The 25,757-nt window shown below is 34.0% G+C and overlaps 1 protein-coding gene across 7 annotated transcripts in view; it reads right to left on the bottom strand.

Moving 5' to 3' along the window:
• Window positions 1–345: 345 nt before the first annotated feature.
• The window catches only part of TERB1 (telomere repeat binding bouquet formation protein 1), a 33,206-nt gene continuing 7,794 nt past the window's right edge, over window positions 346–25,757 (bottom strand). For 4 of the 7 annotated variants that reach the window (XM_020885010.2, XM_020885008.2, XM_020885012.2 and 1 more), the window contains 16 exons: window positions 24,545–24,655; window positions 24,211–24,339; window positions 22,264–22,395; window positions 21,113–21,173; window positions 20,903–21,018; window positions 20,678–20,800; window positions 16,161–16,313; window positions 14,645–14,776; window positions 13,420–13,545; window positions 12,152–12,309; window positions 10,984–11,333; window positions 9,669–9,733; window positions 9,273–9,368; window positions 6,053–6,202; window positions 5,682–5,747; window positions 346–2,018 (listed from right to left, as the gene is read on the bottom strand). In XM_020885010.2, coding sequence (XP_020740669.2) covers window positions 1,831–2,018; window positions 5,682–5,747; window positions 6,053–6,202; window positions 9,273–9,368; window positions 9,669–9,733; window positions 10,984–11,333; window positions 12,152–12,309; window positions 13,420–13,545; window positions 14,645–14,776; window positions 16,161–16,313; window positions 20,678–20,800; window positions 20,903–21,018; window positions 21,113–21,173; window positions 22,264–22,395; window positions 24,211–24,339; window positions 24,545–24,655 — 2,156 coding nt within the window. In that variant the 3' untranslated portion in view covers window positions 346–1,830. The remainder of the gene's footprint in view (window positions 2,019–5,681; window positions 5,748–6,052; window positions 6,203–9,272; window positions 9,369–9,668; window positions 9,734–10,983; window positions 11,334–12,151; window positions 12,310–13,419; window positions 13,546–14,644; window positions 14,777–16,160; window positions 16,314–20,677; window positions 20,801–20,902; window positions 21,019–21,112; window positions 21,174–22,263; window positions 22,396–24,210; window positions 24,340–24,544; window positions 24,656–25,757) is intronic. The other 3 variants (XM_020885015.2, XM_020885017.2, XM_020885020.2) reach the window with 3 other exon arrangements.

Here is a 25,757-nt window from a genome sequence, read left to right as displayed (position 1 = left end):
TGTGGAACTGGTCAGGTTTGGGTTCCTAAAACCAAACAGTCCTCTAATATGTGATCATTCTTTGGCTTTCCTTTTGATGTGTATTTATTTACTATCAAATTCCATTTGAGGGAAAAAAAGCAGTTCACGTTAACCAAGTTAGCCAAAGGTTAGGATAAAATTTCAAGAAGGTTTCAGAAGGCAATGTAAGTTATTTTAAATAAAGTGTCAGTGACGGATACAAAACATCTTCCAAGTTGCAGTGTGTCATACTCTTGGGGATGTAAGTAGTATTTGATTTTCTGTTACAGATAATTTCCAATTAAAACAGAAAACAAACAAACAAAAAAAACTATTGCCAGCAAGGTTGAGGCAACAAAATGTTTTCCCCGTTGACCTAAAACAACATTCACATATCTTGAGAATTACACATCACAGTAGCCCAGCAGACCATTTAAATCACCTCCATAGAGCTTAGGAAATACTGATAATGGACTAAATTCACTCATACTTTAGATGATGCAAAGAATTTTCCTAATTGTAAATTATTCTTAGGCCTAAAGGAACTTTTGGATTTTAAACAGACTTTTCTGCTTATTGACCCTCCGGTATTTTCATTGTAGAACAGAAATTAATAAAAATTCTGCTTTATCTAAGAAGACATACTCATGATCTGAAAGGATCCAATACATGCTTATAGGAAAATACCCTTCATTATTTGTAAGAATGACATCAAACAGCCAATGTGTACAGAAGTGCAACTGAGCTTTAAGGCCTTGATACTTGATCACTGCCACAGTATTTTAAGTATAATGAAGAATGCATTGGTGTGATGGAATATAAAAAGAGTAAGAAAAATAGAAGTTTGAGATTTAATAGTTTGGTTTCCAACTAGAAGAAAACTTAAAAGCAAACAAACAAAAATTGTTTCAAACTTTGAAAATGCAGAAGCAAATAAATATGCACCAAAAAGAAGTGAACCTGACAATAGAATTTGGAGTATTTGGAGCAACTGCACAATTGCCTTTAGAAGGAGAAACATTAGTGTGTGCGGGAACATAATTTGAACAACTTGGGAAACTAAGTTCCAGGGAGGGACTTTCACTAGGTAAAAATACTAAATCCAGTGTCTCATATAGTATATAATGTCAAATAATGTTTAAAGGCCAATAATTTTTTTTCTCTGACCTAGGTTGAGCTTAAGGGAAAAAAAGGATAATCCTAAACATGTGTTTCACCTCATATGGAATTTTGTCCTACCAATCTACACATTGAAAATGTATTTGTTTTAGGGACTTCTCTGATGGTCCAGTGGTTAAGAATCTGTCTTCCAATGCATGGAACATGGGTTCAATCTCTGGTCAGGGAACTAAGATCCCACATGCTATGGGGCAACTAAGGCTGCATGCTACAACTAGAGAGCTCTCGTACCAGAACTAGAGAGAAGCCCACACATCACAACCAGCGCAGCCAAAGATATGATAAAATAAAATTTTTAGAAGAAAATGTACTTGTTTTATAATTTAAAAAAATAATTTTATTTGGCTGCACTGGGCCTTAGTTGCAGGGGATTTTTAGTTGCAACTTATGGGATCTAATTCCCTGACCAAGAACTGAATCCAGGATCCCTGCATTGACAGCACGGAGTCTTAGACACTAGACCACCAGGGAAGTCCTTATAAGTTATTTTAATAGTCTGATGAGCTACAGCATCACAAAAAATAATTAAAACAATATCCCCATTGCCACATTTCCTGTCTCATGAGAGTGTCTAAGAATATTTAAAATTTTGTATTTTTAACACACTGTTTTTCAAGGTGTCAAACTAACAACTGACAAGTCTTCTTCCAATCAAGGATCCACACACTTGGGGCATTTGGTCAGCTTGTGGTATTTGTGAGCAAGGTCTACAGCCTTCCGTCCTTGCTGAAAGGGGAAAGACCACAAAATTAAATTCCAGTGATTTCTCATTTTCTTAACTCCATTGAAAAGGTAATTTATTTCTTCTTTGGTAAAGTTTTTACGAATTCTTCTTTTCTCTGTAATTAATGAGAATTGTAGAATATATTAGTACTTGCTAAAAAAAAGAGATCTTCTTGAGAATCAAATAAAAACTTATTCTAAGGATATGGATTATACAGTGAGAAAACTTCATGCCTGGGCTACTCATCATATGAAAATACACTTCAAATGAAAACAAACAAACAATCTCTGAGTGCCTACTATCAACCTAGATGCTATCACTGTGATCTCTGTAATAACTGTAACTTAATCTTATGATAAGAGACACAAAATTTTATGAACATTTGGTTGTTAACTCTTTCAACATTCCTGTGAGGACAGTTAACCACTTACCTGTCTTACAGCTAGTCTTCCCAAAGGGCTCCATAACTTCATAGAAAAGAATATCAATACTTGTTACTTTAATTATCATGCTTGATTAATATTTTTAAAGGATTAAGGGTCTTTTTTGAAGTTTGATTTAAAGAACATGTTCATCACCTATATGAAGGCTAGCTTGATTAAAACTAAAAAAAAAAACAAAAAAAAACAAAACAGGCTGCACAAGGAGGAAGTTTTATCTGGTTTTTAGGGGTAATTTCTACAACAGAAAGAATACACAGTTGATATCCGTAAACAAATATTTTCTAGTCATGACTACCAGGAAATAGTCCTCCTTTAAGGTTTTTATTTCATTGTGAATTCTGATGAGGAGGAGTTTTTGTATTTCCAATTAAGGTCCTAATGGAGTAGGACCTGGAATAACTGCTGGGACAACCTTAGAAAATCTTGCCTTTGCAGGTCAGGACTGTTAGTCCATCTCTCCTAAGATAGGAGCCACAGTTCAGATCTCTTAAACCAGAAGAGAAAAATCTTAGCAGCAGAAGGCCAAGAAATCAATGAAATAATGTCTAATTATTACCGAATAGTATTGCTTAGAATTCGAGATCCATGAAGACTGGGATTTTTGTGTTTCACTCACCATTATGTCCCCCGTGCCTAAAATTGTGTCAGACACACGGGAGGTGATCAATAAATATTTGTTGAAAGAAAAAAAAGTTACTGCTGGTAAAAACTTTTTAAAAATTTATCACTGGGACTTCCCTGGTGGTACAGCGGATAGGAATCCACCTGCCAGGGCAGGGGACACGGGTTTGATCTGTGGTCCCGGTAGATTCCACATGCCTCAGCGCAACTAAGCCAGTGTGCCACAGCTGCTGAGCTCGCGTGCTGCAACCACTGAAGCCTGTGTGCCTAGACTCTGTGTTCCCCAAGAGAAGCCACCTCAATGAGAAGCCCACATATTGCAATGGAGTAGATCCTGCTCTCCACACAACTAGAGTGCCTGCACACAGCAACGAAGACGAAGAGCAACCAAAAATAACATATATTTAATATATTAAATATATTTTAAATATAAAATATATATATATATACATATAAATATTTTAAAAACTCATCAATGAAGTTACTTCTTACTTTTAGGTCTACTGGGAAACTGTAGTTCTCTGAGAAATAAATGATTTCAATTTCACTTGCTAAATGATCTCAAAACTCATTATAATCAGAACCAGATGGGTTATTATATCATTCAGGATATTGGGTCTTGGGGTTGTTCATGTAGAGCCCATCCCCACTTTTTCACTGCAGTTGCCATTTCACTGACTTCTAACTTAAATTAACATCTGTGCCCAACTCCTCAAAGGTTTCCGCAGCAGAGCAGTGGGCAGCCTAGAAGGGGAAACAGCTCTCTACACCACAAGGCTCCCTTCTGTGGCTTCTTTAGTGCTCTTTTTTATACTGATTGGGCATTAGAAGAAAGCAGGGAGAAGAAAATAGTAGGGAAAAGTAGGCAAGAAAACTCAGTTTTAGACTTATCTTTCAATCCATCCTAAAAAAGCCTTGTCCCCAAGACTCTTTTAAATACTTAGATGCTGCAATGGTCCCTTCTCAAAAGAGTAGTCTCAAATTTGAGTGTAACCTATAACCAAATGAAAGGTAATGAATGTCTCTAGTATGAAAGGGAAATTTATTAACAGGGGGAAAACAGTACATTAAATATTCCTGTCCTGCCTGTAAAAGAGATATGGATGCATACTAAGTCACTTCAGTCGTGTCCCACTCTTTGTGATCCCATGGACTGTAGTCTGCCAGGTTCCTTTGTCCATGGGATTCTCCAAGCAAGATTACTGGAGAGGGTTGCCATGCCCTCCTCCAGAGGATCTTCCTAACCCACATCTCCTGCCTTGGCAGGCAGGTTCTTTACCACTACTGCCACCTGGGAAGCCCTATAAGAGATATAAGGCCAATCTAATCACCACCTCCTCAAGATGCCTAAATTTGAAAAACAGCAGGCCAACTTATTATTTAACTAAGCAGTTCTAACCTACAAAAAAGATGTAGGTGTTTATGAGTTGAAAATGATCCTAACAGTATTTAGGATCCCTCTGTATAATCAATATATAGGAATAATTATGTATATTTCATGAGGTTCTGAAAATGACTTTACTATGAAAAATGATTATCAAATATTTTTAGTTGTTTTATATTTGCTTTTAAGACATGCTGGTGAAGAAATTCTATTGTTAATTTGATGCAAACTCCTTGTCAAAGACAAGATTTCCAACTGCAACATTTCTATGGAAAAATATCTATTTTCTAACAGTTTCTACGGAAAATATTACTTCAAAAAGTGGGCTACCCTATACTGATACTGCACTTAATTTATATGCAGAAATTTTAATCTTGAAAAAGACCCAGTTATAAAAAGTAAATCTGAAATTTCTTTCAAGGTTTTGGCAGTGAAAATGGCTAAACAAACATGAGTGGCAAAATGTTTCCTGGATGGATCAAGTCCAGACCGCTTCACAATAAATAACAGAATGGCTCTATAGTTACTAATGGCTATTAATTTCTAGGTTACTTTGACAAGTAATGTACTCAATTGCTTACTCTTATTCTGCAGGTACTAATTCCATACAAACAGAAGAAAATGGTAACGTTCTTTAAGTCTCATGATAAATTTGGAATGGTGATAAACCTGAACTATTAACCCTGTAGTTTAATAAAACCTCCTATAAGTTAACTCATAGTCTGAGAAGTATATTAATTTTTAAGCAGGGATCTAAGCTTTATACTATTTGTCTTTCAATTTTGATTATTTGAAGTGCTATAGATGTAAACCAAAATCTTCTGCAAAACCTTTCTGAAGCACTTGTGCATAGGAGAATAACTTTATTCTTAAAACAGAAATGTGATCCAGAGGAATGAACCGGGGGTTCTGGAGAAAGACAAACTTGGATTTGAATCTAAGTTCTGCCATTTGCTCACTGGCAAATTTTGGCTATTCAGGGATTTTCCTATTGTTATGCAACCTAAAAAAGAAAGTGGAAATAAAATAATACCTTATCTTACAATTTTATTTTATGAAATAAAGGAAATAATATCCATAAACACCTAATACATAACGGGTTCTTAATAAATGTTGTTTTCTCCTGCTCCTCCCCCAACTAGAAAGCAAGAGATGAGCGAGTGACATGAGGAAGGGAGGAGGGAAACCTCTTTTCTCAGGAAATATGACTTATCAGAGCCAAGGGTTATTATTTAGAAGTCATTAATGATGTGACTGAGAACAATCATTGAGCTGTTCTGTTTCAGGAATATATTAAATTTATATTTATTTAAAAATTAAGTATATTCACTTATTCTTCCAGAGGTAGTAGATTCACTACTGAGTTGATGTCTTCTACGTGGGGTCAGCAGAATTTCTGAAAAATACGAAAACATTTAGCCTACTTAGAGTATTAATCTGAGTAGTATCACATCAATTCCATTAGTATGATATTTCCTTTTTTCCCCTTCTAATGGGAATCCTTAGGTGGATTAGGAAGAATTTTTAAACCACCAGAGACTAAATCTACTCCCTGGGAACATTTTAAATCATAGTTGCTCAGAGACAGATTTTCTTTTCAACGCTTTTTGTACCCTTTAGCTTTTAATATACTTAACGTTCTAGATCATAGTTCAGAAGGTACAGTCATAATTACAGTTTTAAAACTGCTGAATTAATTACTTTTGTTACAGATAAGTGATTTCCTTAGTTCACTTTTATATCTGTCTTCAGCTTCCACAATGACTTTGTGACGATCACATTGGTATGGGCAACTGTGCAAGAGCTTGCTAAAATTTCGACTATTCAAGGATTTTCCTACTGCTATGCAACCTAAAAGAAAACAAATTAAAATGATGCATAGATGTTATAAAATATTTAATAACAAATTTATGAAAGCAAATATCTTTATGATGGTAACTGAAGTGAAATCAGAAAGTTAATTATAAATACATTACGAAACTCAAAGCCACATCATATGAAAGAGTAAAGACAACAAATACAATACAGGGAAATGAGTGTTGTAACAGAGGTGTAAACACTTATGGTGATATAGGAAAGGGGCGTCTAGCTTGGTCTAATTCTGAGCAGGAGTCACTGTCAGGGAAGATATCCAAAAGAAATGACCCTTAAGCTTAGTCATCTTTTTTTTTTTTAATATTATGGAACACTTCAAATACATGAGAATCAATGGAAAAGAATAATGAACCTACATGTAACTAGCATCTAGCTTCAACTATTCTTAACTCAAGGCCAATCATATTTTATCTCCCTCTACCTACTCAGCTCTGCCTTCCTGTACACACTGGATTATGAAGCCTTGAAGTTGCATTTGAGTATTATTTCATATGCATTCTTAACAGATAAGAACTCTTTTTAAAAAGTACTTATTTTGTCTTATTTCTTTAAATGGCAAAACCACTATCACACCTAAGAAAATTATGCTTAATATAATCTAATATCCAGTCAGTGCTCAAATTTCCCCATCATTTTAAAACTTTCTCTTTATGGTCAGTTTATTTGAATCATGATTCAAACAAGGTCGACCATTACATTCAGCTGATATGTCTCTTGAGTTTCTTTTAATCTATCACTTCTCCTCTCTTCCTCTTTGTCATTTGCCTGTTGGAGACACCAGGTCATTTGTAATGTGCAATTTCCCAAAGTTGGGGTTTTGCTGATTACATCCTAGTTGTATCCTTTAAAATGTTCCTATGTGCCCAAGAAACTGTTAATTAGATCTAGATGACTGATCAGATTCAGATTAAGTTGTTTTTAGTAGAATTCCTCACAGGTAGTAGTGTGGACTTCTAATTGTATTGTATTAACAGACACATAAAGTCTGACTATCTTTTTTTAAACGTTAACATTGATCAGTAGCTTCAGGTAATGTTAGCCACATCCATACATTATAAGGTACTCTATCTGCCTGTTGCCTAAAGAAAAAGTTAGCCAGACAGAAAGTTGGCAGGGATGAAGACATTTTAAGTACAAAGAACACATGCAAAAGCACAGAAGAGTGAGAAAGTGTAGTGTGTTCAGACAATCACAGGTGTCGTGTGTGGCTGGAGTATAAGGTATGAGAGAAGTGTGGGAGAAAAGTTGAGGCTGGTAAGGGTTGCCAGGGGTCGATCAACAAGAGTCTTGAGAACCATCCTAAGGATTTTTAGCTATCTTCAAGTCAATGGCAGAACTGAGGGATATTTATCAAGCAGGGATATGATGTAATTTGTCTAAGAGAAAGCTCAGCTGAAAGTAAGAGAATCAGTTGAGGATAGTTAAATAGTCCAGAGAACAAATGAGGGGATTCTGAAATACAACATTTGCTGGGAGAAGGCAGAGATTTCTAAGGTAAAATTGATGAATAATGAGCTATTAGGATAAGAGAGATGTTTAGGACAATGCTCAATTGTGATGGATCGAATGGCAGGGTCTGGAATAAACACAGCACATTTCTGGTAGAACAAATGTGCAGTAAAATTTTACAAGCGGAAGCAGAACAAAATTCCACACAATTTTGAAAGCCAGGCAGAGAGTTTGATTTGTGAGTTACAGAGAAGCACTGAGGGTTCTTTACCCTGGTAACATGATAAAAAGCACATGAGGAAGAGAAGTTAAGAGCAATATGCGTGACTTGGGGGTTGGTGAGACTTGAGACTGAAAGACTGCTAGAGAGTTGCTGGAGTAATTGAGGCATGAAGGAAAAGAGGCCTGTGTGGGAAAGAAAGAAACAACCAAATCTGATAGACTAGAAATAGGGGATCTAAGGAGAAAAGATAGTTATAGATGACTCAATGTTTGATATCTGGGGGGCCAGAAGAATAGTGGCAATATTAACAAAAATGAAGATGCTGGAGGGAGGGAAGTTTAAGAGGAAGAAAGTTATTGTGTTTTTAATATATTAAATTTGAAATAACAAGATATTAAAGTGAGTATGTCCTGGATACAGCTGGAAATGGCAGAACATGGCTATAACCCAAGGTACAAGTGAAGTGTGGAGATACAGATTTGAAAATCACTGGTAAAATGAGAGATGATACCACAAAAGTATATGTTGCAGCAGAGTTGAGGAAGTGCTGTAGATTATTTTAGTGGGGGAAATATCTGCAGAAATTTGGCAGGAAGAGAAAGGTCAAGGAATAACAGATGGCTCAGTAGTAAAGAATCTGCCTGCCAATGCAGGAGACACAGAGACATAGGTTCGATCCCTGGTGAGGAAGATCCCCTGGAGGAGGAAATGGCATCCCACTCCAGTATTCTTGCGTAGGAAATTCCATGGACTGAGGAGGCTGGCAGGCTATAATCCTGCAAAGAGTTGGGCACGACTGGTGGAAGGCAGAAGAACAGTAGTATTTTTGAGCCTAATGTGGAATAGCCTCAATTTTCTCCAAAGGGCAGAGTGCAACAATAAGAGTAAACAAAGAACAAATACTTGGATATGAAGGAGAAGAAAGGATGGAGTAAGCACTGAGGACCCTGAAGAAAAAAGAAATAATGGGACATGGAATACTAGAAAAACTTATAAATTTACTATAAATATAGACAATTAATGCCTATGATTTTCAGAACATAATCCAGAATATATACCTATTTATTGACTCTCTGAAAATACAAAAAATGTTTACCTTACTCAGTAAAGCTAAACTTATAGATGGTGACAAAAAGAGAATAATAAAGTAATTTTTAAAAACTATTAGCTGTGTTGACTCATATGAACAAATACTGGGAACACAGGCTATTGTAGATAAAAGGTATTAATTTGAATTTTTTATGACACCCAAGATTGTTATTTCTCCAAAGGGAATGAAGTCTAAATCACACTGGTAGAACTATTACAAATTCTGGTTAACTTATGTCATATAAACTTTAATTATGAAACAATTACAATTAAAAAAATACTTACCTGAACATCTATACCTCAACCTTTTGGAACAACTGTCTGTTTCTAGAAAACTGATGACTTCTTTATTTATTATATCTGAACATAATGTAAATGGATCTGGAGAAAAAATTGCAAAATGCAAGGTATTTTTGATTAGTAAAAAGTATGTGACATTTACAAGATTTATTAATTCTGAAAATTTTCATAAACTGTAGCCCGGGACTACACATCAGTCATCCTAGTGGATAAATAGAAAGGTTCTGGATATTAACAACAGGTGACTGAAGCACTTTGTTTAGAAAGAGAGGTAAAGGCATGGCTTGTATGTTAGAGAGAAGATATACCAATGTACATTTTTAGCTATATTAATCACCTGAATATGTTCAACAATCAAAGAAGAAACATTTTTAGTCATACCTGTTACTGGTAATTGCTGCTTTGTGTTTTTGGCAATAGGAGTTGGGTGTTTAAAAATTTGGTCTCTAAAAGAAAATAGACACAAGATTACTATAAGTAAACACTGGTGTGTGAACAAATGTTTCTATATAAGCAGAGTTTGGCAGACAGAAGGAGCTGGAACCAGGATCTACTGAAACCCACCAAATTCTGCCAAAGTATGGTATGCAGCAGTTATATACAACCTTGTTTCTAAAAGTGGAGTTAACTATTATATATAAATAGATAATAAGGGCCTACAGTATAGAATGGGGAACTATATTCAGTATCTTGTAGTAATATATAATGGAAAAGAATCTGAAAAAGAACAGTAAGTGAATCACTGCTGTGCAGCTGAGACATTGTAACTGTAACATCAACTCTACTTCAATTTTTAAAAAAAAGTGGAGTTAAACAAGACTCCAAACAGCAACAATACTGATGTCAGCAGAAACATGGGGAAAAAAAGAGGAAAATAAGAAAGAAGAAAAGCAAAAAAGAGGAAATAACAAATTCAGTGGGCCAGAGGGCAAGAAGGCTGGCTCAAGAGCATATCTCACTAATTCCCAATTCTACATTCCTAAGAAATCAAGTTAAAATTACATGGTTTGGAAAAGGAAAAGGGAATGTGATGATATAATCCATCTTTCTAACACTTGTTTTACCCTGCAACCTCCCAAAACATAGCAGCATCGTCTTCAGTCTCCCTCATAGTCCAGGAACTATCAGAAGAGCACAACACAAGAAAGGTTCTAGGAAGAAAGGCTGTGATTCCAGGTCCAGTCCCGAAGGCTACCCATGAGGGAGAAAGAACATGTACTGGAGAGGGGGTAAGGGGACAAATGAAAAGGTAAGCCTAAACCAGATCTTAATCACACCTTACCGCCATTTATCAAATTAAACATACAAACCGGCTTTTGCCAAATTGCTGATTATCAATATGTGTATCATTATTTCAGCTATAGACATTCAGTTTAAGTTTTCTGAGTATCCCTTCTAAAATTCAAATCTGATTATGCCATTTGATTTAAAATTATCAATGGCTCCTAATACCTTATAAGTTAAAACAGAAAATCTTGAGTATGACATGCCAGACCCTAGACGAACTGGCCAAGACTGTCCCATCCAAACCCTTTTCCCAAAACTTCCTACATTAGGTTTCTTCCCAAAACCATGTTTTATCATTTCTATATCCCAGTGCTTAGGAGTATAGCACATTGTACTACACGCGCACACACACACACAAATGCTGAATAAATAAGTAAAGTAAAAGTTAGAAACAATTATTAAATTATACCTTGACTGAGAAACAAAGTTCTTTTTTTCAGAAGTTGTTTCTTCACATAGGTTTTGTTTGCAGCTTGAATTGGCTGTACATAAAGTCTTATTTTGCCCACTCTCCCTATAACAAGCATTAACTGGATTTGCACTCCTTAACACCATCTTCACTTGATCATCATTTGTACATGCTTTAGACATGACTTTATGGGACTTAGAACCATGTAGCTTTCTAGCCTGGCTTTTATCTTTATCTTCTGCTTTGGGAACACCACCGCTGCTATCTGCATGGAGATGTTTCAGTGTACCTTGAATATTTATGTTCATAGATGAAACATTATTCTTATAATTCTCTCCTTGTATATTTTCCTATAATATAGAAATAAGTAAATAATTTCAAAATAATCATGTTTTATAATCCAAATTACACTCCCTTTAAATAATGCATAAAAAGTTTATGATTGTCAATAGACTATACATTATAAAAGATGAAGTTTACATTAGGGAGAAAGGGGAGAATATTTATTAAATGATTTGGGGACTTTTGGGTAGTCAGATGGGAACATATATCTCACAATTTACACAAAAATAAAGTCAAAATAAGTCATGTATGAATAGATTCAAGCAGTTCACACACCTGTTGTTCAAGGGACAACTATTACTTCTCCATTCTTTCTCTTTCTCAAACACTTACTATGTAACTGATAGATCTCGTGACTCTATCTTCCATGTCTCTTATTTTTTCAGTCATTATTTCCACTTTTTAAAATATCTATTTTAAGCTGCTTTACAGTTGTGGCACCTAGGCTTCTCTGAAGTTGTAGAGAGCAAGGTTCTGGAGTGCCTGGGCTCTGCCATCTGCAGCAGGAAGGCTCTCTAGATGTGAAGGCCAGGCTTAATGCCCCCAAGGAATGTGGGATCTTAGTTCTCTGACCAGGAATCGAACCTGCATCCATTGCATTGGAAGGCAGACTCTTAACCATTGGACCACCAGAGAAGTCCTTCATTTTCACTTTTTAAAAATATTTTTTTTCTGTGTTCAAGGATGATTCCTCAAGTATTACTATTGAATTTTAAATTTAAAACCATAAAAAGTAAATTTGTAAGAAAAATATTTTACCCTCCAACCTCTATTATTAAAAAAATTTTGAAAAAATTTCTGTATTATTTGAAACAAAAAAGCCAACCTCATTTCCTTCTGTTTCAAGTTCTTCTATTCTGTGTAAAATTTCCTTTGCTTTCTTCCAGTAATCTTCAAGATTCTTCTCTTTCATATTTATGTCCTTTAAACGCTCTTCATTTTTATCAAAAGAATATTCTCCTAGACTTAGAGATAACTTCTCAGCTTTGTAATATGGAAAAAAAATAGTGAGTTTATCCATTACTAGCAATGTTATTTGAACACTTTAAATAAGGACAAACTCATATCCCACAACCCCTTCTCTAAATTTTGCACATCCAAACCATCTTAACTGCCTAATTGGTACTGAAAATAAGTGGAAAGAAAGTGCTTGACAGAAGTTGAGGACCTGAAGAGTCATAAAATAAGACTTTACTTTTCAGAATTATAGGGAAAAAATAGCATGAAAATATGTTATACCAGACATATAAACATGCTCAAGTTTATGGATACTGGTTTTAAAGTATTTTTTTTTAACACATGTGGATTACAGGTTCCTTCCTATAATTTTTAATTTTTTTACGTATTGTGGCTGCAATTTTTCTTTCAAAAGACCAAACTCCTTTTCAGGGCTATTTCCTCTATGCTCCAGCCATCAATTCTTGGATGCACCAGGTTCTTTCCTCTCACAGGACCTTTGTGCCTCACCGTTGCTTATGCTTGAGACACTGGACCAAGATAAACTCCCTTCTTTTCACCTAATTAACTCTACATTCAGATCTCAGGTGAAGAATCACTTCCTCCCAAAGCCTGTTCTGCTCCAAGTCTAGGTCACAGTCTTTTATTACAGGTTAGGATCTGTGCTCCACCCACTCTTAACCTTTGCATTAATTTATAATAATATATTCATTTACTTCCTATTTCTCCAGTTAAACTAAGTTCTATGAGCACATAGACTGCTATATCTTATCACTGTCTCCCTTAAGCCTAGCACAGTGTCTGGCAAATAAGAGGCACTCAAATATTTTTTAAATAAATAAATGAACATACTTTATATTATGATTTAATCCTAAGTCACCTGTAGCCCTCAGATTTAAGTCCTACAACTAAATCTGTCCACAGTGCATTAAATAAGTGAATTATCTATACTGCTGCTCCCTTCCATAGAAGTTTTTTATATGCTGTAATACTCTAGTTGTCATGTCAAAATTACATAATCTACTTTTCAAATGTAAGAAGAGGCTGGGAGCTAAAGGGGCTTAGTTCATCAAAGCAGATATAAATTCCCTTTCAAAAACTTTGGTAGGTTTTTTTTTTAAGTAATAATAAACTTACTAATTTTTTTGCAGTTGTGAAGCACGAAAGTGGCAGCTTTGTTTAGTTCCTCACTCTGAGATTCAGTTAAGGCTTGTATCATGAGTGGAAGGCCATTGTTTTTAAAAAAATCATACTGATTTTCCTCTGGAAAACACATCAAAAATTAAAGTAGAAAACAGTTATTTCATCTTTTTTTTTGGCTGTACCATGGGGCTTAAGAGATCTTGGTTCCCCAACCAGAGATCGAACTGATAGTGAAAGTGCCAAGTCCTAACCACTGGACCACCATGGAATTCTGAGGGTTATTTTACCTTAAACTATATGCCATGAGGTCATAATTCTTTCTTGTGATAATTATGAACATAGTTCAAATTTTAAAATACAGAAAAACAAATTTTCAGAAGTATTTTCAACTTAGAAAATAATCTACTTACATAAATACCTAAGTCTCATAAGTTATAATCTGTGAAATACAGCTACAGAGTAGTGTCATATCTCATAAGAGTAAATGAACTGTCCTCACTTGGTTTAAAAAAAGGTTTAGTTGCCAATTATACCGCAATTAAAAAATAAAAATTAAGAATTTTAAAGGTATAGTAAACCCTAAATTATATACAGGTGAAGAGAAAGTATAGAGAAATAAATGAATGGAGAGAATGGGAAATGAGGGAAGAGAGAGAAGAAGCAAGAAAGCACGAAGAAAGGGAAGTGGAAACATGGGAGGAGGAGAGAGAGAAAAGTGAAGAAGGTTAGAAAGGAGGCAAGTGAACAGGGGAACAATGGCAGGAAACTAGAGAGGGAAGAAATGAAAGGGGAAGAGAAAAATAGGAGAGAATGAAAAGTAGAGAAAGAAAGAACTTTTGAAGGCTTTCAACAAGGGAGAACAGGATCATATCTGTGCAGCAATGTGAGGAGTAGAATGAAAAAACGAAGACAGAAGGAAGAGGACACAAGGACAACTCTCTTGCAAAAACACTGATGAAAGACGTTGAGGGCCTGAGGGCGTAAATTGGGAAAGTAGCACTGGAATTGAGCAGAAAATGATAAGGAAGGATAAATAGATGCATTAATAGAACCACAGGTCTTAGTGACTGACTGAATACCATGGATGAAGAAGGATGAGGCCCAATGACTGGCTGAGGGACTAGGAGAAAGGCAACAGTACTTTTAAGCTGGGGAGGAAATAACAGTGTATTTCTACTCTACTGTTTTAATAAACATGCTAAGTAAATCCAGTACTTACCACAATCCTCTGTACAATGACCAAGAGTAAGTATGACACTAAATTTTTCTCCTGAATCCAGACTGTCAAGAAGCAGCAATGCCAGAAGTTTTGAAACAATGTGGTACTTGGATAATACAACACCAAAAGTAGCTTAAAAAGGGGAAAAAAAAAGAACAAGTACAAGCTTACAACTTATCCCTACCTATACATATTTTCCAGATATTACATATACTATTTTTCAGATCTTATCCTGGGAGAATGATATTATATATCTACATAGTATCTAAAATTCACATCTCATATAACATGCAATATATATGTATGACTATAAACAAATGCATTATAATAAGATGGAGGCTTATAAAGCTCTCATTAATTCCTCTTCCGATACTAAAGACATTATACTAAAGCAAATTTTTTGAAGAATGCTTTCTGCTAGGTTGTCCTATATAGTGTTATGAATATGAAGTAATAATACTACCTTCCCTAAAAGCTGCTTGCTCTCATCTTACATACCTTGTCTTATCTAGACTGACAGTATAGACCTTCCTATGTAATCAATTCCTGCCTGTCATTGAAATACACTACTAACTGGTCATGGTTCTATTGATGTTAATGATGCAGTGAAGCATACTTGAATCTATACTGAGATGTGAAAAATTCAAGAAGTTTACCATTTTAAACTACACTTCTCATGGGCTGTGTTTTTTTTTTGCAGTTTTTAAAAACAGAGTTCAGAATCTAACAGTCCTGATAGCAACAAAAAGGTTGTGAATTCCTCAGAGGACTATGTCATAATCATTTTTTTATCTCTAGAGCTTACATAGAGCCTAGCACATAACTGAATTTTAAAAAAATGATCTACCATGTTTTTTCAGTTATTCATGAATGTCAAGAACTGCTTATTACAAAGATTTGTGGACTATCATTCTTCAGTATTTGTACATGTGAGAAACAGCCATGAGTTCTAGTCTGGTTCGGCCACTCACTCATTATGGTAGGATAAGTCCAACTCATACTTACCAGATAAGAGGCATACCTTAATTCTTCAAGTCATTTTTGAAAATCTATAGCCATGAGTTCTAGTCTGGTTCAGCCACTCACTAGTTGTGGTAGGATAAGTCCATCTCATACTTACTGGATAGAGGCATACCTTAATTCTTTATCTCATTTTTTAAAATCTATAAATTGGGCTTTCCATTCCCTATGTCTCCAAAATGTCCCTTGATTTCTCATCTAATCTTTTTCATTTAATGCTGCTTTTTAAGTGAAACAAAGATTTAGGACTGACAGACTCTTCTCTTGATTCTGTCATCAAACCTGAAATCAGAAGACCTAGATTTGAATCCTTAGGGACGTCATAACCTCCATGAGAAAATAAGGAGTTGGACTAGATAATTTCTAAGTTTCTCTCCCACTTACGTGAAACTAGAAGTCCAATCCATGTTTGTGTTCAATCTACCATTTCAACACTCACCATGCTGAATTCAAACAAAATGCAACTGTGGAAAAATTACTAAGCATTTTTACTCACGATTATCAGCAATGCATGCATCCACTGTCTTTGTCACCACCACTGCAAGCTTAGCACTGAAAGGAGTCTTGTGTGAATCAGATTCCAGTTGCACAAGAACTTGAGATAATACATCCAGTCCACCCACAGATATAAAGTATTTCTGAACATAAGCTTAAGGAATAAAGTAGCAGAACTATTAATACTTCAAATAAGACAAGTATATGGTTTCATTAAATTAACTTGTACTAAATATAACATTAACTTGACTTTTAAAAATACTTACTAAAAATCCCAAAATTAAAGAATGAAAAATCTAATCCTTACCTGTGCATATACATAATCACAAGATTGATTCTATTTACTTATATAAGAAACTCATTTCAACATAGTACAACCATATGTATAGTACAGTACTTCTTTCTTGTATGTTAGACATCTCATTTCATTGATCAAGAACTGGTAAATTTGCAAGAATGATATTAAACTCAAGTCCTACAAGAGCTATAGATTCATTCATTTAGCTTGGTATTACAACTAGCAAGCTGCCTATTTTCTGAATTCCAAAATAACTCATTCCTCAGATTGGCTAAATCAACAAAAAAGTAATTTAATTGTTTCAAAAAAAAAACTCACATATTTCATCCATCTTATTTAAGTAAGCCTAATTTTTTTACTTCTTGGAGCGTAAGAGTATAATATATTACTGAGAGTCCTAACAACTATTCCAAGCAAAGATTCAATGACAGATACATTTTTTAAAAGGCTTCAGTCTTTTATTCCCCTGTTGAAAATGATTCTGATGGGAAAGTACCCCATGGGTCTGTGCATTCAACAGTCTCTATAGCCCCTATCCCAGCAGGGGACATATAACAAATGGATATATGGGCTAATGATTATAATTCTGTGATAAACCTTCTTCCCGGTCTACCATAGAACCACAAATTGAGCCAGGATGATTTAAACATAAAAAGTACTTTTTATATTAAAATTAATAAAACACAAAGCTCTTAATCTAAAAAAAATCATGTTAAAAAATCTCTACATCTGGGAACAGACTGTTAGAAAATGTTATTTAAGGATATGTAAACATTTTCAGTTTCTCCAGTTTCCCTATGGCTTAGATTGTAAAGAATCTGCCTGCAGTGTGGGAGACCCGGGTTCTACCCATGAGTCAGGAAGATTCCCTGGAAAAGAAAATGGCAACCCACTCCAGTATTCTTGCCTGGAAAATTCCATGGACAGAGAAGCCTGGTAGGCTATAATCCTGCAAAGAGTCGGACACGACTGGTGGCAAAGAGTTGGACACGATTAACCGGCTTTCATTCATTCATTCAAACATTTTCAGTATTACAGGGACGCCAAAATAGGTTTCTTTACTAAAAGGTACTTTCAATTATATTCTATGTAATGAAAAATCAGACTTATAAGCAGAACATCCTAGTCTACACTTGTACAGAGTATTTAAAATTGTTGTTCAATCACTAAGTCGTGTCCAACTCTTTGCGACCCCATAGACTGCAGCACGCCATGCTTACCTGTCCTTCACTATCTCCCAGAGTTTGCTCAGACTCATGTCTATTAAGTTGATGATGCCTCTAATCTATTTCATACCAGTCTGCTGAGAGTAATAAGGTCCTATATGTATTATTCATTTAAGTTGGTACTTAAACAAAGAGGAAATGTCAAAGCATCACAGAAATAGGTTTCAATTTTTGAAATTATATAGAGATATGTTCCTTTGCACATGAGCATGTGAAAGACAACTATTTAAATATCTGAATATAGATATACCACCAGCAATGTGTGAGAAAGTTCTAGTTGTTCCACTCAATATTTAATGTCACTAGCCTTTTTACTTTTAGTCATGCTAATGGGTGTATAGTGATATTTCCTTGGGGTTTTCCTGGGCACAAGTTCTTTATCAGATGTACATTTCACAAATATTTTCTCCCAGTCAATGGCTTGCCTTTTCGCCTTAACAGAAACTTCTGAAGAATAAAACATTTTATTTCAGTGAACTCCAAATGATAATTTTTTCTTTGGTGGCTCATGTTTTTTGTGTCCTAAGAAATGTGTGTCTACTCCCAAATTATAAAGATTTGCTCCTGTTTTTGTCTAGAAGTTTTATAGTTTATTTCTTATATTGAGGTAATGGATCATTTAATTTTTGTATATTGTGTTAATTTTGTATACCAGCTTCCCTAGTGGCTCAGATGGTAAAGAATCTGCCTGCAGTGCAGGAGACCCAGGTTCAATCCCCAAATTGGGAAGATTCCCTGGAGAAGGGAATGACAACCCACTCCAGCATCCTTGCCTGGAGAATTCTACGGACAGAGGAGCCTGGCGGGCTACAGTCAATGGAGTTGCAAAGAATCGGAAACGATTGAGCAACTAACACTTCATACTGTGTAAGGTAAGGGTTGATATTCATATTTCACAGATAGGTAAATACTTTTACCAGCATCATTTTTTTTAAATACTACATTTTCCAACACAGAGTTACCATGGCACCTTTGTAGAAAATCAACCATATGTGTGTGTGTGTGTGTGTGTCTATTTTTAGGCTCTCTATTTTATCCCATTGATCTACACCTACACTTACACCAGTACTACACTGTTGATTACTGTATAGTACATATTGAAATCAGGTAACATAAATTCTACAATTTTGTCCTTTTTCAAATAAATTTTACTATCCTAGCCCCTTTGCATTTCCATGTAAATTTTAGAGTCAACTTGTCAATTTCTACAGAAAAGCCTGCTGAGATTTTGATAGGGAATGCTATGAATTTAGAGACAAATTTGAGAAGTGACATTATGACAATATTGAATCTTACAATCCATGAGTATATCTCTCCCATTAAGTTTTAATTTTTTTTAATCTCAGCAATGTTTTATAGTTTTCAGCATATAGACATTCCACATATTTCAATAAATATATCCCTAAGTATTTTGAGTTTTTTATATTATCATAAATGATAGTCACTTTAAGTTCCTAATTGTCTCCATATGACCTTGTATCCTGAAACTTTGCTAAAATCACTTACTAGTTTTGTAGCTTTTTGTAGATGCTTTATACAATCAGGTCATCTATGAATAAGTACTATATTTTCTTCCTCCTTTTCAATCTCTATGTCTTTTATTTCATTTTCTTGCCTTATTGCACTGACTTGGATGTCCAGTTAAATAAAGACAGTGGCCATCCTTGTCTTCTTTCCAATCTTAGGGGAAAAGCATTAAGTCCTTCACCATTTAAGTATTAGCTATAATATTTTGTAGAGGCCCTTCATCACATTGAGAAAGTTCCCTTCTGTTCCTAGCTCACCAAAATCTTTTGTCATGAATGTATGCTAAATTACATGAAAAGCTTTTCCTACATCTTTGAAGATCATAGTTTTTCTTTTCTAATCTATGAATATTGTGAATTTCCTAATGTTAAACCAACCTTGCATTCCTAAAATGAATGTCACCTAATCAGAATACATCATCCTTTCTATATTTTGCTGGACTGATTTGCTAATATCTTGTTAAGGATGTTTACATCTGTATATATGTAGGATATTGTCATATAGTTTTCTTATAATGCCTTTTTCAAGCTTTAGTATGGAAATAACGCTGGCCTTAAAAGTTTGTTGGGAAGTGTTTCTTCTACTTCTACTTCTTGGAATAATTTATGTAGAACTCTTAAATGTTTGGTAGAATTTACCAGTGAAGCCTTTATGACCTAGAATTTCCTCTGTGTTAAGGTTTTAAACTACAAATTCAATTTTTCTGTTAGATACTGAATACTCAGGTTATACATTTCTTCTTGAGTGAGCTTTTGTAGTTTGTCTTTCAAAGAATCTGTCCAGTTCATTTACGTTATCTAATTTGGTGGCATAAAGCTATATTCCTCATAATTTGGGCCTTCTCTCTATTTCGTGATTAGTCTGGGTAAAGGATCCATTTTACTGATCTTTTCAAAGATCTAGTTTTTGGTTTAATTGATTTCTCTATTCTGTTCTTTTTATATTTCATTGATTGCTAATCTTCTCTTTATTATTCCCTTTGTTATGCTTACATTGACTTTAACTTGTTTTATTATTTAGTTTCTTAGGTGGAAACCAATATAATTGATTTGGGACCTTTCTTCTTTCCTATGCAAGCCTTAGTGCTATAAATTTCCATCTAAAAATATTATGTTTTCATCATCATTAAGTTAAAAACATTTCTAATTTCCTTTGTAATTTTTTTGACTCATAGGTTTGTGTTTTTGTTTTGATGTGGGTTTTTGGTATTTTGTTGCTTAATTTCTAGATATTAGGGACTTTTCTAGATGTTTTATTTTTATTAATTTCTAATTTTTTCAGATAACACTCTATGTAGGTTTTTATAGTTTTGCTATGTTTTTCTATGTATAAGATTTTAACTTATACAATAGTAAAATGTATCCAAAATGACCCAATTTACTGGAATTCATTAATTAATTCAGTAGGTTATGCTTTGAAATTCAACAGGTTATCTCAAATAAAGCCTGGAGAATAATGAATACTTACTGTTATTTGCAAGAGTGAGTCCAATAAATGAGCAAATAGGGCGAATTATCTCAGCTTTCATGCAATTTATCAGCCAGTCATTAGCATGCGTAAAAAGTGAGCAGCAAAGCATTTGATTTTCATCTGAAAGGGATAAAGGCAACCATATTTTAGTATACTTGGAAAATATCAGCTTTTTATTTGTTCTTAGTCTTTTTTTAGTATTTAAATATTTGAGATAATTACCATTTTGAGGATTGTTGACACAGACACACAGCGTACTACACACTGAAGACCACAACTGATAACTCTGCAAAGCACTTTCATCTGACAAATTCAACTCATATTTTGAAAGAACAGTCCTATCAGGTTAAAGAGTAAAGAAAGTAATTAATACATATGTGTTAAGGTATTAAGTTATGAATAATTAATAATAAGAAACATCTTTTTACTTACTTGAACAACTGTGATAGAACTGAAATACAACCTGTTTCTCTCACAAGTGTCTGTCCAGTCCCTTAAAAAAATTGCCATGTATTACATGAAAGATTTCTGTTTAGAAAATAATTTTGCACAAATGGAAAACAACATTCAAGCAGTACTTTTAATAAATAACTTTTGTCACTTTAAAGTATTATAAAGTACAATACAGAATTACAGTAGGTAAAAATTTATAATCAAGATTATTATGGAAAATATATTACTTATGTTTAGAGAATGACAGTATTCAAATTTCCTCTAAAAATCACAAAACATTTATTTTGCACAGTTCTGTGTTATAGTACCAAAATATGCTCCAAAATAGAAAAAAATACTTTAAAATATTAAAAACTGAAAAAATAAAATCTAGAAGCATTTAAATGCATATAAAATTTCTAACAATTTGAAGATCTAAATAAAGCAACAAAAAAATAGCCTTTAGCCTGAGCAAGAGGTATACAGGAACACTCTATATACTATCTTTGCAACTTTTTTGTGAAGCTAAGATTATTCCAAAATAAAACCTAAAACAACAAAAGCAAAGTAAAACTTTAGCCAAGAGCTACATGAAATTTAAGGTCATTGCTGACTGATAAAATGACCTTAAATATGATGATAACTGAATGGCCAATTCAATGGAAAATCAACCAAACTAATTCATTAAATGGGGCTTCCCTGGTGGCTCAGCAGTAAAGAATCTGCCTGCCAATGCAGGAGACGTGGGTTCGATCCCTGGGTCAGGAAGATCTGGAGAAGGAAATGGCAACCCACTCCAGTATTCTTGCCTGGGAAATCCCCTGGACAGAGGAGCCTGGTAGGCTACAGTCCATGGGGTCACAAAAGAGTTGGACATGACTTAGTGTCAAAACAACAATAATTCATTAAATGCTTCTCTTTTGCTTTTAATGCCATTCCTTTGCAATGCTAGTTAAATAATACAAATCACTTTACTATTTTTTAAATTAATAAATATCAAATAATTAAAATCATGCTATATTGTCTTTAGAGCCAGTAGTAAGAAGTTAGTAAAGTTTTAAAAGGCACTGACTAGAATAAAATGATTAATAATGTCTGTTCCAATTTATTATTTTTAAAAATATTTCTATAACATAAGAGAATGTACTTACTGTTATTTGAAACCAGAACCAAAATAACATAGACAGACATTCTTTTCAGATTTGTGTTTGAATCACTGTTAGATAAGAACCAAGTTAAGTCTTCAAACAATTCTGAAGTACACAGAGTCTGCTGACAGTAAACTGAAACATGAAAATATAATTTTAATTTCTATGTATTAGCACAAACAAGTTTTAAAATATGCTGAACAAAATATAAAATTGCCATTATGGATGGTTCTCAACCAAGTCTCATTTCACTGACATTCATCAGTCATATAGCAAATTTTGACAAATTTAAGTGCTTACTCAATTAACAAACCAAAGAAGCAGTATCTTAATCAGAAGTACTTGACCTAGTTCTAAAGCATGTATTGCAATCTCATAGAATTTTCAGTCACTAAACTTCAAAATTAAGCCTAACAAAAATTTGGGATAAAACATGACCGAAAATTTGAGGATAAGTAACAAAATGTAGCCAAAGAAGAATTTAAGAAAATTCAGAAACCTGCTTTAGAAAAGAGGGGTAAATGATAGTTGTGCTATTTTTAAAGACTCTTCTAGATATAAAAATATCTTTTCAAAAAGCAAAAATGATACCTACCTGATAAGGAGGGGTTCTTTTGTGATAATCATGCAATAAGCAGTATTGTAAAAAATAATTTGAACACATATATCCAGGGTCTAGAACAGTTTTTAGACACTCTCAAAGGCAAAGACAATGTCTTATTTATCCCCAGTGCCTAGAGCATAACTTATTCTCAAAACAAGTGATGAAGTTAATGGATGAAAATATAAGAATATAAAGTTATTTGATAAACACGATTTAGATTTAACTTCATTTCAGGTACACTACAGAAAAAATATTTTTGTCAGCCACACCCAAAACATGGAGAAGAAAATGGCAACCCATTCCAGTGTTCTTGCCTGGAGAATCCCATGGACAGAGGAGTTGGCAAGAAACAATCCATGGGATTGCAAAGAGTTGGACACAACTGAGTGGCCCAGCACCCAAAACATCTTTATCCACATACAAGATGGTTGTGGGTTACCTTAATATTCTGATTCAAGTACCCGGATATACAGACAATGAACAGAATAGAAAAACTAGAGATAGACTCATTAAGTGATAGTGGCTGCATCTCAAATCAATGTGAAAAAGATCTACTTTACAATAAGAAGTGTTGGGATAGCTGGATTGCCACATAAAACTGGAACCATTCATCATCTCATACCCCAGGAAAATTCAAAAAGAATAAAACATGCAAAAGTAAAAAATAAAGTCATACAAGTACCAAAAGAAAATGTGAGTGGATTCCTCTATAACCTGGGAATATGGGAAAACTTCCTCTGATTTAAAATTCAGAAACAAGAAAGGAAAAGAATGATGAATTTATTTTTATAAAAATAAAAAAACTTTTGTATGGCCAAAAAAAAAAAAAAGGATAAGCATAGTAAAAGACAAAGTTAAAAAAATGTTTCCAACTAATGGCAAGAAAAAAACGGTGAAAGATTTCGAAATGGATGATAACAAGTACTGAACATCCTGTCTAGCCTTCTTCCTAGATTATTTGTGCCTTTTACTGTCTTTGGGCTAATTCTTAACTCTAGAAAACTGATAGTGACACAAGTTATTCTTGTCCACAGAAATGAAAACATTTTGACCAGTAGAATGCAATTGATCTTTGACCTGCAGACACTGACTAGTTATGTACCTGTTCATAAAATTCAGCTTTCTCAAATGCCTACAGCACTGTTTTTTGCCATTACTTCTGAAGCAGCTGTAACATTTTACTGCTTCCCTCGTCAGTTAAAAAGTTAAAATCTTTGGCATGCATTAATTTAAATAAAACACTTGGATAAAACTATACAGACATGTAAAAAATTTAATTCTAAAATTACATTTCAATAAGTAAAACACAATGCTTAGGACAATGAAATAAAGTTTTCATATTTTACCATTTTGTTCTGCAACAGCTCCTAATGTATATAAGGCTGCTTCTTTTACCATACTATGTTCACTTGACTTTGCAAGATTTTTTACAAACATCAAACCACCAATTTCCCGAAAATAAAGACCTGCATTACCTGTAAAATGTGCAGACAAAACAAAGAAGGATATTTACTATATTTATTCTTTTAAGGACAGTAAATCACATGAACATAACAACATATAAAGTAACTGAATAGAAGAGAAAGAACAATGCATACTTCATAATACGCATTGAAAGAACAACGCATACATCACAATACTAAAAAGAATCACAAACAAAATTTCACTATCATGTCTTACTATTTTGTTGGCAAATTGAATGAATAGTGACCAAAGCTTCCTTTTGTGAAAAAGCATTGTCCATTTGATACTTCAGACACTCCAATAATAAGTTCAGGTCAGTCTTCACTTCTAAAGAACAAAAATTTCATTATTTTAAACATTTCCTTTCAAAAACTAATCATTTAAATCTCACCCTCAAAATACATATTTTTGTTTTTTAAATAACATGTATTACTTTAAAAAAATCTAACAAGGAATAAAAATATGTAAAGAAAGATGCTCCTTAAATAAAACAACTTGAAATGAGCTTCTTATAATTATTTGATTTTCTTCACACACAAAATATAGGAAAAGAAAATACAAGCATTATTCTCTTGAATTAAAGCTACTTTGGTTTAAATATTTATTTAGAATGAACTGAATGAAAATGAAATACAGTATATTAGAATTGGTGGGATGTACTAATTGCCTGGTGGTTCAGTAGTTAAGACTTAGCACTTTCAGTGCTGGGGCCTGGGTTTGATCCCTGGTTGGGGAACTAAGATCCCACAAGATATGCAGCATACACCCCTCCAAAAAAAAGAATTTGTGTGATGCTACTAAATCAGTGTTTAGGAGAAATGTGTAATGCTAAATGTCTATATTATAAAAGAAGAAAGTCACATATTAATGATCTCAGCTTCCACCTTAAAAGAAACTAGCGAAAGAGTAAATTAAACCAGCATAAGCAGAAGGAAGGAAATCATAAAGATCCAAGCTGAACTACAGAGCGGGGTCTTTGAGGAGATCAGTAAAACCAACAAACCCCTAGACAAACTGATCAGGGGAAAAAAAGAGCAAAGACAAAAATCACCAATATCAGACTAAGACAGATGCATCAACATAGATTCTAAAGATATTCAAAAGATAATAATGGTCATGTACAACTTCATACCTACAGATTCAATGATTTATTTAGGTGAATGGACAAGTTGCTTCAAAGAAACAAATTAACCAAAACTTGCCCAAGAAGAAATAAATATTGTGTGTGTGTGTGTGTGTGTGTATGAAATAGATGGAAATAATAGTTTAAAACCTTTCTATAAAGAAAACCCCAGGTTCAGATGGCTTCATCTGTAAATTCTTCCCAACATTTAAGGAAGAAATAATGTCAATTCTACACAAAGTTTTTTCCAAAAAATTTCAAGAGAAATAATACTTTACAACTTATTTTCAGTTCAGTTCAGTCGCT

This window comes from Odocoileus virginianus, chromosome 20 (assembly GCF_023699985.2).
Source record: "Odocoileus virginianus isolate 20LAN1187 ecotype Illinois chromosome 20, Ovbor_1.2, whole genome shotgun sequence".
Taxonomy (NCBI): domain Eukaryota; kingdom Metazoa; phylum Chordata; class Mammalia; order Artiodactyla; family Cervidae; genus Odocoileus; species Odocoileus virginianus.
This window is presented reverse-complemented; position numbering and strand designations above follow the sequence as displayed.